This window comes from Camelus ferus, chromosome 7 (assembly GCF_009834535.1).
Source record: "Camelus ferus isolate YT-003-E chromosome 7, BCGSAC_Cfer_1.0, whole genome shotgun sequence".
NCBI classification, from domain to species: Eukaryota; Metazoa; Chordata; class Mammalia; order Artiodactyla; family Camelidae; genus Camelus; species Camelus ferus.
In genome coordinates, this window is record NC_045702.1 from 49,795,235 (window position 1) to 49,810,652 (window position 15,418).

At 36.3% G+C, this 15,418-nt stretch overlaps 1 protein-coding gene across 6 annotated transcripts in view; it reads right to left on the reverse strand.

Moving 5' to 3' along the window:
• Window positions 1-15,418, reverse strand: part of HDAC9 (histone deacetylase 9) — a 644,065-nt gene that overhangs the window by 326,320 nt on the left and 302,327 nt on the right. For 3 of the 6 annotated variants that reach the window (XM_032483885.1, XM_006190149.3, XM_032483886.1), the window contains 2 exons: window positions 6,162-6,293; window positions 896-1,011 (listed from right to left, as the gene is read on the reverse strand). In XM_032483885.1, the coding sequence (XP_032339776.1) occupies window positions 896-1,011; window positions 6,162-6,293 (248 nt within the window). The remainder of the gene's footprint in view (window positions 1-895; window positions 1,012-6,161; window positions 6,294-15,418) is intronic. The other 3 variants (XM_032483888.1, XM_032483887.1, XM_006190145.3) reach the window with 1 other exon arrangement.

A 15,418-nucleotide genomic window follows, 5' to 3' on the forward strand; every position in this document is an offset into this window, starting at 1 on the left:
AACTATAAAATACAAGGGAATAAGCATGTCAGTTATACATGAGAAGTTACTGCACCAGCGTTCCCTGCACAGAGCAGTGCATGGTAAGGAGGTGTTATAATGACAGAAAATAAACCTTAAGAATGTCTATTAATTGATGGTGACTTCAAAACAGCAGATCCCATAAGAGTGGCTGTTTCCAGACTGCTGCCTTTGCTTAGCCTCATGCAGAAACTACTTGGACAAATTCTTACTGATGCCCAAGTTTACTTTCCTCTATCCCTCTATCACTGGTTTCAATAAATCACATGCTGAGAAACAAATGTTAGTAAAGTTGACTGCACACAATCAGAAAAAAAAATCATGTGTTATTTCAGACCAAATTCCTTTAATATTTCGTTTTCCAAGGATAGAGTTCATGTCTTACTTATCTTTATAGCCCCACTGTCAGGCAAAATGACTGGCGTATAGTAGGTCCTCAACAAATGTTTGCTTAGTGGAGTTCTGTGTTCCTTGAATATGATACTCCAACTATTTTTCATTTCTCTTCAAGTCAAATATATAAAACCTGCCTTTCTGGGCTGTTCTTCTGAGAGGTCTGCATGAAGGTTTTTTACTTACTAATGGGTCTCCTTCCATCAGAATAACAAAAACCAAGAACCAAGCAAGACTTCTGAGTTGCACAACTGCTGGGCTGTGTATATTCAGTATCTCTAAGAGTGGTTTTTTTTTTTGAGGATTACATTTCAGTATTTCCAAACCATGATCAAGTTTACTCAATTCCACACATTACAAATCTATAAGAAAAATAACTAAGAACAGGTGTCTTTCAACTTCAATTCTGAAATACCACTTCGTTTCAGGGGGCTCATCAAGGACTTAATTTTTTAAAGAATCAAGATAATAAGAGCCTTACCTCAGCATGAGGAGTAGGTGGCAAAACGGGAGTCTCATTTTCAGTAACATTTCCAGTTGGCCCGTTGTTTGGTGAACTGGGACCAGACCCAGGTGAACTGCTACTGACTGAGGATTCTGAAAAAACATTGTGAAATACAAATACACTCATGAGAAACATACAAACTGTAGTTACATTCTAAGTGATTAATATACAGCAGCAGACATTGGTTTGTTTCCCCTACATGAATGACAAGCCCCATCTCACTAAAAAACAAAACAAAACAAAACAACCCCCCCCCCCCAAACCAAAAACAAAACCAAGAAACCGGGAAAATCTTTGGAACATTCCTGAATTTTCATACTAATTTTCTCCCTTTGCTTTCACTGCTAAAACTATAACATACTAGTCAATAATTTCTAGAGAAGTAGAGATTTCCAGTTAGAGAGGATTGTGGAAGCTTTTGATTAGGAAAGAAAATAAAGAAGGTATTCCTCTCTTACTTGCTCTTGAGCTACCATAAAAAATAACAGAAATAGAGAAAATGGGCTTGCATAGTTCATAAAAACATGCCTTCACCATAGGAGGCCTGGAGTCACTCCTGTTGTGTGTGGGAAAATTGCTTATAGGCTGTGTTATAAACTGCTCTTTATTTAATCTACTTAGGCTATACTCTGTTAAAGCACATCTCAGTCAAAGTTGCATGAACAAAATACAATATAAAGTTTGAATGGTCTTGTATAGCATCATCTAATCTTAACTCTACTCAATTTATTTTCTAGAAGGTAGGAAGTTGCCTAAATTTAGTTTGTTAAATTTTAAACACCAATACAACAAGAAACTCATTTTAGCAAGTTAGATAACAGCAATATAGATCATCCCTGTCATCTTCAGACTGTAACATTCACACACCTTTCAACTTACAAATTAATGCACTTTCTAAAATACCTAATTAACAAAATATAAGCTTTTAGTTCCCAGAAATACAGCTAAGAGAGGTCATGTTACAAGCCTTGGCAAATTCTCTCTTGAGCTCTAATCGATTCCTTATCACCTTCCGTAGGTCATTCACTTCAACATTTTTCTAGGGGCATCCTTACACCTTGTCTACTCAGTTCTGCACAAATGTTCCTGTCTCATGCTTCTCAAAGACTGACAAGTTCTGGTATGTTTTCCATCAGTGATTTTTCTTGCTCCCTCATGATTTTGTTATCCACACTCTCCTTTCCCATTTCAAAGTTAAAGTATTTCTCTTCCATTCCCCTCTACAATGCTAGCACATTTACTCTCAACCATGACCCCAACTGCTTTAGGACGTTGCTCCATCAAGTAATTTGAATCTCCAGGCCCTCCTTCTCCACTGGCTTGTCTCTCTAGTCTGAAAGCAAGCTAATAACTTGCTTTTACAATGTCTATTCGTTCCTTCAGAACCTAGCAATCTAGCTTGCTCACTGTGGACTGCAACTGTTCTCTCACACTCCCCCAAATTTGAAGGCTTTTGACAAAACAGTTCTCATTCTCCTCATCCTTTCCAATAAAATTCTCCACCTCCATGTCTGTTTTTCCATCTCTCTGGCTTCTCCTCCTTCAACCAATTCTTAAATTGTAGATAATCACCTAAATTTGTGGCTTTATCCCTTTTTTAGTTCTGTTGTCAAAATCACTCAAAATTATGATATCAACTATCATTTTTAAGCAGAATACTTCCATGAAAGTTATATTTCTTGTCTTTACTTCTCATAAGTTATTGCTTGAATCCCTTTGGAAGGCTGGACATGTTCCAACTGTTTACATGTGTATCAAATTCAATGTATTTTAATATTAAATGTGACCTGTTTATCTCTGTTTATCACTACCCTCTGAGTCATTCTCACTCCCTTTCTAACTCCAAATCTAATTGGTTACTAGGTCATTTTGTTTTCTTCTTTACTTTATTTCTCATCTACTTCTGACTACAATCATTTCAGTTTAATCCCTCAGCCCTCCTTATTCTCTTATGAACTATAGCAAAAGTCTTCTAATATTTCTGAATTGCTACAGGAGTCTTCCCAAACTTTCCTTAAACTTTTGCCAGATGGATCACAGTGGGACAACTTTCACCATGTCCCTCTGCTCCAAAATGGAGCCTAACATTATTTCCTACTATTGCCCTTTCTGAACTCTGCACTCGGTCCAATTTAAGTCACCCACTCTCCAGTATGTGCCACTTTCCCACCTCATGCCTTTCTGTCCTCTTTTTCCTCCACCTACTTCATTGCATGCCCAATCCCACCTCTAGGCTCAAAGCTTGGCTCACACACCATCTATTCCCATGCACGGGAGCTCCCAATTTGCAGGCTACTGTAGTTTACCCTTCCTTTTTTGATATTTCTCTACTCAGAAATGCAGTACCAATGGAAAGAATGTGAGACTGGCGACAGAATTCTAATTCTGCCACCTACTTACTGTGGAATTTCATCAAGTTACTGGTTGATTCAGTAACATTCTTAAACACATCTTGCTTACCACCTTTTGGTCTATGTATCTTGCTTACGTTTTGATTAATCTACTTTTTATTTTTGCCTCTTTCTTGTTTATATTTTTTTAACAAAGAAAATGCACATTAAAAAAATCCTTCAGGAATTATTTCCCCCTGGACTCCTAACTCTTGTCTTTCATCTGTGACTGCACACCGATCTCTCATTAATGTCCCATTTCCATATCCTAGCTTAAAAAAATAAAAACAAAAACTATTTTTTAAACATTCTGTCTTATCAATTTAAAATTATGTTCTTTATGTTATTTTATGTAATATTCATACAGAAGTATTTCTTTATGTAGAAATCACTATGATAAGCACTAGAATTCAAGACAACAAATCCTTTAACAGGATTCTACATCACACTGGGTAGGGTCTGAGAGGGGAGGTAACAACTGATTTTCTGGGAACCCAGAGAAAACCTCAGAGAAGAAATAATATTGCCACTGGGGCTTGAAGAAAAGTAGTTCATGAAGTGGGGGCAGTGAAGCGAGAGTGGAGGAGAAGACACTGCGGGCACAGGGATGTGCCAAGACTTAGAATTTTAAAATAATGTGGCTTTTCTGGGGAGAGGGGCAGAAAACTCTTGCATTTGAAAGAGGAAGGTGACAAGGGGTTCCCATGTCAACTATTGGGAGGAGAGAGGTTTGGAAAAAGCAAACACTGGAACCTCTGAAACAGGAAAGGTAGAGAGACGTAAGAAAAGAAGAGCAAGAGCAGTTGAACTGGATGATGCTATGGTGCTCTCTGACTGGACAGCAAAAGTAATCGGTGTTAAGATTCAAATAAAGCTCACCCTAATTACATGAAACTTGGTGGAGAAAAGGGAAGGATACAGGTGAAGAAAGCTGTCTGTCCACCAGTTCAGATCCTCCAGAGACATTTAGATTAATTGCAACATACCAGTTAAAAATATCTACCAAAGCATCCACAAGTCCCAGCTCACTGAGTAGAAATGTGTGTCTAATAAATGCACAAGTCTTTCTGAATGCACATTATTTCCTTAGATAGAAGGGGAGTTATTACCTCACAAAATTAGAAAGAGAAAATTACGATATTTCACAAATAAAGAATCCAGAGTAGAACTCTAGCAAATCATAACCCTTATTAATGAGAATTAATAATTGCTTGGATAAGTATCGAGCTAAATTTCCACTGAAGAAAGAAAAAGTGACTGTGGGAAAAAAGTTATGATTAAGGAAAAAACATTAATAGGAAAATAAAAAAGAACATTAGAATAAAGAAATATGACCTTAGGTAATAAGATTCTAAATAAAGAAACAAAAAAGTAATGCATGTTTTTCTACTTTCTTCAAGTTTTTCTGTTATGAGAGAACCTATTCTCTCCAATTGGGAAAATCAACTATATCTGGTTAGTCAATTGGTACATTCATTGTTTTTTACATTCATTAAAACAGATTCCCTCCCCAACTCCCCACTCCCATCAAGGACCTCTATTATGAAAACTTACTTCATATTTTTACTTTCTGATATACAAATAAGTTTCTTGAAAAGTCTGTAACTCTAAATTTATAATTCAATTGGTCTAAATTAGTAATTATATTTGATACTGGAAAATAAACTCTAGTAAAATATTTATTTATTTGTGTATTTAATATTTCTTATCCCTCAAGAGAAAATTTTCCCACTAATATTTTTCCTCAGATAAACATATTACTCCATCAGGACTGAATAGGAGACTAAACATTTTTTCCCCGAAGAGCCTGTCAAACTACCAAGTCTCATTAGTATTCTGTACTTTTTCACCTCTACTTCCACAATCTTCTCCATACTGTCTCCCTAAACTAGACACTATCATGATCAAAGAAGATAAAGAAAACAAATAATTTTTAAAAACCTGCTAAGAATAAGATCTGAAGCTGGAGAAATAATACCAACTGACTACATTGGTGGAAGCAGAATTTTCCTCAGGAATGGGGAAAAATGGTTGTAGATTTCCTTCTCTTTACTGATGCAACCAAAGGAAATGACCAGATACAATGCACAGCTCTAAGTAGGTACCCAATGAACAGTAGTCAGTGTTATTATTTTGGCTAGCTTTTTAGTTCTTGTATCCCCAGGTCTTCTCTAATTTCAGACCAGGTACAAATGGGACTAGAGGGCTTTGTAAGACATCAGGTTGAATTTCCTAACCTGTTCACCCTACCACTAACCAGGCAGCTAAAAAAATAAGAACTCTTCCATTTGAGACTAGTGAAAATGACAGTTTCTTTCCCTTCATAAAAGGCAATATATCCCCCTTCTGCCATAAGTCCCAGTTCACTTGTAAACACATAAAGTCATTTATGAGTTCTGTAAATTTGTTGAAAAGTCGAGGTTTTGCTGCTCCACGTGGTTTAATTTTCCCAGATGTATTTTGTACATTCATGTCTGAGTATGGGGGAAATGTTCTTTTTGGACCTCCCTCTGCTCATTTCTGATCAAATTTCATTAAAAGTTATATTCTCCTGGTTGGCATTCCCAAAATGGACTGCCTGTTTCTGAAAAGATGAAGGTGAGCTTTGGCATTCCCTAGTTCTGCCCGGGTTGACACACAGTCCTGTTTTTCATTCATTTCCTGTTTAACACAGTTGGTAAACGCATGGCAAGGTTGACCGAACTACTTGTGAGTTTCCAATATAATTCCCTTTCAAGAACTTTCTCCTTAAAATAGCTTTTAATACACAACAGGTATATTTATTCTAAACTAATTTTTTTCATTCCTACCAGCAGCAGTTTTTAGTGTGTGTCTGCCCACTCCTCAATTACCTGTCACCTCAAACATTCGCTTCTTGAATGAAGTGACAACATTTCCATCCTTCCGCCTGAGTAAGGGGCTGCTTCTCCTCTCTGCCACTTTCTGTTTTAACCTGGACCGCACCTTCAAGTTGGGCTCAGAGGCTGGGGATTGAGACAAAGAAAATAGGTAAAAATTAAAAAATGGAGAGCCAGCTGCTTCTGTGTGTAAAAAAGGGCTCACCCTTTTCTTGGTCCCTTCTCTTCTCAAATTAAAAACCCAAGCATGTAAATAAGGCATTGACTATAAATTAATTAAACAGACAAAGGTCATAATTACTTTTATGAAATGTGTGAAGTGCTTTTCTACTTCTCTAAATGTAAAGAGAAAAGGGAGCAGAAGTATGTTTTCTCCCTATTTTATCTAGCAGAATTGGGATTGTTAATGGGAAGTTAAATGACTAAGTATGTTTGGGTCTGAGTAAGATTTATTATACTTCATTGTCAGTCCTTTTAATTCTCTCCAGGGTGAAACTCAATAACCACAAAAACAGTACCCTAATGTGATTTTAGAGATTCTTGCCTGACTTCTGGTAATAAGAAGACACCTCTGCAGCACATAATTTATGTCTAGTTCTGACTCCTGAAATATTTCTTTGTCAGTAGTTTTTAACCTGAAATCCTGGGAAAATGCACTTGGTAAAATAACACAAAATCAAGTAGAATTGCTATGAATAAAACTTTCTATACAATGAGTGTACAATTAATTAGAAAGGAAGGGTGGCCAAGTCTTAGAATTAAAGTTCTGGGTTAGGTTATATGCTACAAAAATATAAATGTACATTATTAATACCTATGTTACTATTTGGTTAAATTATCCTAAATAGTGATGCTCTAGAATTGGTCATTATTTATTAGGTTTTTAAGTGATTACACATCAGAAGAATGGAAACACTGGATTGAGTCTGTCTTGGAAATTGATGACGGTGATGGTGGTGGTGGTGATGATGATGATGATGAGAAGGATGTTTCTGATGACAAGTAACATTTAAATAGTGATTATTATGTTCCACTATTGTCCTAAACACTTTGTCAGTTTAAGTTTTTAGGCCAGAAAAAAATCCATGTGGAATAGATTCTATTTATACCTTGATTATATCATTGAGGAAACCAAAAAACAGAGAGGGTAAGTAACTTGCCCAAAGTCACAAAGGTAAAAAGGGTTGAAGCCAGGATCTGTACCCAGGTAACCTAGTTCAACTTTAACCTTCTAAATACTGAAAATACTGCTCCATCTCTTTTCCTTATGTAAGAACACCAAAACAATGATGAAATTGCTTTTCCAAAGCATTGCTAATTATCTACATTGGATACAATGTTACAGTGTGGCTAGAATTTTGGATCAGTTAAAATACTTTCTTGGTGAAGGAATTTTATAATTCTTCCAGACTACAGAGGGTATCAAAACTAGAATTTATAATCGTATATTTGTTTGTTTTTGACTTTAAATACCTATACTTTAGTTTCTTCTTTGTTTTCTTTTTCCCTTCTCTTTAGCTCTACCTTGGACTGAGAACCCTAGATTTTCTTGGAACTGGCCAGGTGAAATAAAACAAGTTAATTTTTTGTGTGTTGTATACCTGATTTTATGCCTGAATAAACTGAAAGCATTTTTTTAAATGGGGGCCTGAAAATTTCATAGAAGTGGAAAATGGGTAGGAGGGGTGGGCAGAGATCAGGACTGCGTACAAGAAGCTCAGTGACTAGAGGCCTGAAATGTCTCACTTCCTGGGCCTTCCACCCTGAGGCAAAGAAGGGAAACCTCTGCAGGAAGAATTAAGGTTCTTGCAGACTTTTCAAGAGTGTCAACCCATTTTATCTTAGTAGAGAGGGCTGACTCTGAATTACTAGCATCCAACTCACCCATGATTAAAGGGAAAAAAATGGAATTGTATTAATTTACCTAGATTCCGCCCCCATATATGTTTATTTTAAAATGCCTTTAAGAACACCAATTTTTGTCTTTGAAAAGGTTTAGCCTAATAAATATATTCCATCTATAACCCAGATAGGAAAAAATGAGGAATCCCTATGTGCTAAATATACTGGTATCTGCTGTCACCTTGCTTATCATCCTAAGACAAAAATCACAGATTCTCAGACTTTGATCTAGACAAGACTTTATGAAGCCTAGTGGATTCAATGCTACAGACAGGCTCTCTGGAGGGAGTAAATCAACGGATTGATTGCTCACTTGGAAAGGTGGAATGCAACAGGCACTGTGCTTTCAGCAGGAATATGTGGAGTTGGGTCCACAAGGCACCACTTCCCAGGTATGAAATTTCCAGTGAGACTTCAGTGCTTTCTGAGCCTGACTCTTCATTTGTGAAACATGAAAATCTAACTCCTTCCTCATCTCACTGAATTGTGGCCACTGGACTAGATACCTGAGAATAACTATGAAGATCCAGGTATATGCAAAAGGGAAGACAAGGTTTACAGAATTTTTACTATTGCTACTACTGCTGGGGGGGTACACAGCTAGGAATGACAGAGCCAGGACTGGGCCCCAAATCTCCTATTCTCAGTCCAGTCCTCCTCCTTCTCCTAACACATTGCACCAGCTGGGACCGAGTTTCTGCAATCAAGACAAAAATGTGCCAACAGCTTGCAAAAACAGCATATGCCATTTAAACATTCTATATGAAACCTAAAATTCCATAAGCTTGTCAGAAAAAAAAGACTTTTCAGGTTGGCAGATAGCTTTCATTCCTACGCATGTCTATTTGAGAATGGGCTGCATATATAGCTCTTAAATTTCTTTCCACGGTCAACATAAAAATAGTGAACATCAGAATAGGAATGAGAACTGGGTTCTGGTTTTGCATCTATCAGCTACTATCAGTCAGCTCATTCATGCAAATCAGCTAGGAAAATGCCTTTGTAGTGCATGGAGTGAAATAGATGTGCTTTAAATGCCTGCTTCCCTCATTAGGGATTTGGATTTGGATTAATTATTTTGTATCTTTAAATCTCAGTTTCTCATGTTAAAGTGGAGATGGGTTCCCCCCGTTTTTGTTTTGTTTTTCTCCTTGTGCCCCAACAGATTCCACTTTCCTTCTTTCTCTGAACTCATGGGACTGAATCCTGGGGTTGAAGCTCTCTAGTCCTTTGTGGGTTGGATTTCATTTGGGCTCAAATTACGGGTAGAACTGTCTAGTGACCAAAGAATGAAGGAGTTAGAGACCCGGGATTCTATGCTCTCTCTGGTACAGTGCTGCATCACTGGGTAGAACCTTTTCTCCCCCTGATTTCATCTCCCTGTAAAGGTCTCTGCTTCACATTTCAGTCTTCCCAGCACTCCAGGGGCATTATTTTCTCTCCTTGCTTCTTCAGCCCTAGGGGTGGGAACGGCTTCTTGCTGTTGCTATTTTCTGGGTGCCTCAGTGTCCATAAGCAGCTGTAAGTAGTCTCTTCCTAAACAGTGTATGACCCATTCTATGTAGGCTCTGTTTTCTACCAAGATTCTGATTAACACAGTCCTACATATTTTGCAAAATTATTCTAGACTCAAATGAAATAATACCTAGTAGAAGATAAATCAGTGGGTTCTCAAACAGGAAAGATTCTGACACCAAGGGAACATTTGGCAATGTCTGGAGATATTCTAATTGTCAACATGGGGAGTTGTTACTGGAATCTAGGGGGTAGAGGTCAGGGATGCTGCTAAACATCCTACAATGCACAGGACAGCTCCTCACAATAGAGAGTTATCTGGACCCAAATGTCAATATTGCCAATTGTGAAAAACTTTGTGGTAATCAATCAGTAGATGGCAGTTGTTAATAACTGTACTACATTGGATGATCAAAGGAGATAACAATATCTGTTGGAGAGATTATCAGAGGATGTAGGAGAGTAAGGGAAGAAAGGAAAGACTACCAGAAATCAGGGACTGCTGCAGATAACTTAAATATTAAATATTTCAACATTTTATACTTAGAAATTTATTTTAAAATATTCAAATCAAAGCTAGTCAATTTCTATTGTTTATGAAGATGTGAAGAAAAATTTTCAACTTGGGGTAGGATAATATCTGAGGCACTGTGATATTTTCATCTTTATCAATTGAGGACAAAGCTTTGTAAAACTAGGAATGACTGATATTCTATAAAGTGAAGCATGTGTTTATTTCCTCAAAAGACAAAATATACAACTTTTCTAAGTAAAGGTCCAAATCCATTGGTTTTAGCAAAAACTTTCATTTGTATTTCAATTCTGATTTTGAGTCACCAGAGATATTAGTATCTCAGTGGTGAAGGCGAAGATTGGAATGATAGATAACCATCATTTAGTCCTTGCAATGCTTTGTAAATTCACTCCTAACATTTCAGAAACCCACACACCAAAGCTCAGCATGATATATACCCAAGCAGTAGAACTAATGACCTATTGTGCTGACTCAGTTTGCAGTTAAGAGTTAATTCCATTTTTAATGCTATGGTCTCCCCAAAGGCTGAAGACTTCCATTCCAGTGACTTAACTAATGGGATTAAAACCCTCAAGAGCCCAGAAAGAGATCACTAACTAGGGAGACATTCTGCTTGTATTTGAATGTATTTCATGCCTAGTTGCACTAATTGCCTTTCTATTTTTACCCCACACCCATCACTCTCTACATCTCAATTAATCGCAAAAACAGAAGGCAAGCTTCTAGTGATGTGTGTCCATCTGAATGCATTTGTCTGCTGAGATGAAAACATTGCCTGGAAAACTGTTTATCGTTATTTAAATTAAAATAATACTAAAGAGGACAGAACTAAACTCTTTTTCTCTTTCCATTTAAAAAAATGAACAAAGGAAACAGAACACATGTGAAGAATGCCTCATGAGCTAAATGTATTTGAAATCTTTCTTCTCATGCTGATCTACGGTGCAGAATGAACTGAGGTGTCAGAGGGTGTGAAAATAAAAAATGGGAAAGAAATGTGTAAAGTTATGTAGCAGAAGCTCAGGTTTAAAAATTAGGATTCCAAGGCACAGTAAGTGACAAGGCCCAGACTTGTCATTTCACTAAGAGATTGGTGTGTTGGAAGTGTACGTGAGTGTGTCATTTTTGCACATGTACACACATATAAACACAAAAACTATCTTTTCTAGAAGCAAACAGGTCTCTGACACAGAGACCAGACTCAGATTTCAATACTAACTTTTTCAGATACTAACACCTAGCAATCTTGGGTGGGTTTTGTGATCTCCATGAGTCATTTTGTCATCTATTATAGAGCAGTAGCAATGCCTCCCATATACCATGGTGGAAAACGAAAGGGGAAGAACCAAGTTCCAAGCTCAACTGGCTGGATATCATTAAAAAAGCTGTTGGATAGACTGAATAAATAAATGTTCAGTTCTGTCCACATATAAGACTAAGGAACTTATATTAAAATAAAACAAAACAAATAAAATTTAAAAAGTAGGGGGATAGAGGCTATAAGTGGTTTTGTGTAGGACAGTGTTACCTACAACAACAAAAATAACTATAGTCCTTTCCTGTTCATTCACTCAGTATATTTAAAATAACTTTTGGTTAATAACTGACTTTCCATATTTTCCTCACTTTTTTTTTACTTGACTGCTTATAATTTCTGCTCTATTTACTCTATGTCTTAAACACATCACCATTTACTAAGAATGATTACTTACTGTGTGCATTTTCCCTCTGTTCCCTTTTAATCTTAACTTGTGAATATTCTTTACACCAATAATTTAGACAAAAATTCAATAATCCCATATTGTGGTATAAAGAAGTAGAAATGATCTTAAGGGAAAAAAGGAAGATGCTTCCATTGAGTAATGGCTAATAAATAATATTACTAAGATCATTATTGATCTACCAAAATTAAGTATTAGATTAATAAGTGTGTCTTTATATTAATGAATATTTGGGATATTCCACAGTACCATCTGCAGTGCACGTTTACAACTATAATCAGAGGTGAAACTCAGGCCCCCATCACTAGCCTCAGACCCCTTCTCTGGCACTGTCTATTCTTCTCTGCTGTTATACACATGTGTCAGATTACCCACTCAGTCTTTCTCTCTCCTGGACTTCTCCTGCTATCTCCCACCCACAAGGCTACCTTGGAGCTGCCATATCCAAACACTTGGTGTTAGGTCACTTGGCACCAAGCATGTATAAGCAATCATGCATTCACTCTATACTGAATGTCCTTCCTGAAGATTAGGTTTCCTGGAATAGTTCCTCCACAAGTCACTTCTCACTTTTACACTAGTACTACAGTATTCCACGTCATTTGTGAGCTGTTCAATCAAATAATCATTACAATTAAAAGACACTTTGGGGACACACATAAATTCTCTAATCCAGTTGATCTAAAGATACATGTTACTCTAATTCAAAAATTTCATAATTAGAAAAAGGCTATGTATTTTCAAAATTACTGTATTCAGAATAATATGATTTTTGGGGGGCTTGGACAACATGAATCTTTAATGTTATGAGTAAAATTTTATACATTTTAATATTGAGGAGCAAAATTTCCAGTCTGTTTTGAATTATGACCATTTAATGATATGTAATTCATACATAAAACCTTTTAAAAAATCATTTATTGGGAAATTTTAGCTTCTAATAACTAGCCACATTTATGGTAATATATAAATGCAATTTCCTAGAGAAATTATAATACTATTCTTTTTGATTCAAAAATACTAATGTAGGCATCTATCCATCCTTTTATTGAGAACATACCAAATATGTCTATTTGTTCAAAGAGAATTACTCTTTTTCAAAAATCACACTGGTAAATGTTACTCAATTTACCGTGCGGTCTTCTGAAAAGTGTTTACTTTATAGTAAAATTTATTGCTTTCTTCTGATTATACATGTTTGAAATTTTTAGAAATGTGACAAACTGAATATACCCTGCTAAAATGCTTCTTTTGTTTTGTATTTACAAAAGTATTTGAAAATGAGAATCATATATTTATGATTGCATCCTGTTTGCTCACTTAATAATGTATTACATGTCTTTTCTCAGTAATTATGTATTCCTTAAAATGATCACATTTATGATTTTTCTTTTAAAAATCTATCATGAATCTTTTTCTAAGCAATTATATATTCTTTTAAAAATATGTTATGTGGATATACCATATATTATTTAGTCATGTTTACATGTGAATATACAGTATTTTATTTAAACATTTGCTAACATTGAGTGTTTACGTGATCTACAATGTGTTGCTTTCAAAGACAACACAGTGGCACACATCATTGTGAATCTATGTGTACAAGTATGAGTATTTCTTTCCCCTCAGTGTAAACAGGAATTTAATTCTTAAGATCCTTACATATGCAAACAATAATGACAATAACTTTCTTTTGATCAGAAAAAAAAATCAATGGACATATAGGGCAAAGTGTATTACAGAGTCCTGGGAAGCAGCTCAAAGCAGCACAAGGAAACAACAGGGAGGTCCTGGGTAACAGGAGTTTGGCCTAGAATGGAAGGGTGGTTGTTCTGGGTGGGCATTTTCCCTCAGGATCCGTGGATGCTCCATCTCGTGAGCCAGAGCAGGCACTGAAAAGCTGCCCCTAGAGCTCTAAAGGCCAGAACAGGGCTCTGCGTTTCCTCAATCCGACAGTACGGCTCTGTGCTGAACCCTGCTCCTTCTTCCCTTTCCTCACAGGCTTTCTCCACAGTACCTCGTGCTCCGCTGGCTTAGTCAGCGCTTAGAAAACGTTCACTGAGTGAGTACACAAACCGCTACTCAATGCTGGGTTTTTGGTTTTGTGTTTAATACTAGGATAGAGGAAGAAATAACTACTTTTTAAAAATTTTTAATGACATTTAAAGTACAAATTATTTTTAACAGATAAGATACTTTAATCAAGCAATGTGATTCTGGACAGAAACAAATTATAAGTGATGAAATATTTCATCACTTTTTATAGTTAGAATTAAAACTTTCTATTCATTTGGTTCCATTTAATTAAATTTACTTAAAAGCTATTGAATAACAATATTGAGAACCAAGGTTGCAAGTTCCATGAGGACTGGGAACATGTCTAGTTGTATTTCCATTGTTTATTCAGCACTTATATGGCACCTACAACATAGATTAAACCCAGTTATTTATTGAATAAATGAAGCAATGAATGAGTGGGAAAAGGAGTGTGTTAAGTGCTGGGGCAACTGTCTTGGAAATAAAAGAGAGCCTTTTTCTCCTAGGCATGGTCTAGCAAGAATAAATGATAGACTGTGATCACTGCCATATGATAGGTGTAAGCAGAGTGCTGGGGCTGTAAGCAGAGATTCATTTGCCTTGAGGGGAAATCCTGGGGGCTGAGAGAGATTCTGACTTGCAGAGGTGGGAGGGAAGTGCAGTTCTATGCATAGGAAAGAAACTTGTCCAGGAGAAGATGCTGGCAAATTCAAGGGGTGGAGGTTAAATATGCTAGCAGGGTGGGGAAAGGTTACTAAATGGAAGACAAGGCTTCAAAAATAAATATCAAGCAAAATTTAGCTAAATTATGAAATACTAACAGCGGCTATTCTACCTGTATCTTCAAACTCCCTCTGTCTTCTGGCTTTCTTCTCAGCATGCAGACATGCTCAGATCTTTCCTATTCAAATAAAAATAAGCCCTCCTGAGATGTAGACACTATTAGCTACTCTCTGCATTTACACTTTAATTCACAGTCAAGGTTTTTTTTATTCTTCAAAATAGCCTTACACTTGCCACCACCACATCCTAACCTCAAACCTCAATATGGCTCTAACTCTTCACTGAAATTACTCTACCACACATAACACTCAGAACAGTAAATGCATTCATTAATTTTGTGTCTGTCCTCAGTATTTAGTAACTACATAGACTCATGGTGGGTCTCAGTAAACAACTGTTGTATGAATAAATGCATGCTTGCATGTATCCAAGCATGAAAAGAAACTTAGTTAAAAAGCTGGGTATCAAATGTTGTTGAGAAAGAGAACGAGCTGAACTTCTCTAATTTCTAAGAATTTCTTGATACTGAACTTTATGGCAAAAGGTCTTAGAGATCAGATGTGGAATGCAGAAGGAATTTCATTTTTCTGGCAAGCATCAAAAATACCATATTTTGGAGTTAAGGAAATTCACATCCCATACAGTCTAGAATATCTTCATATGTTAGTTCTTTTACATGCTTTAATTTTTCAAATATAAACTACTTTATTTACCTAAGCAAAGATAAACTTGGAAAACCCATGTTTTGAAAATATTGC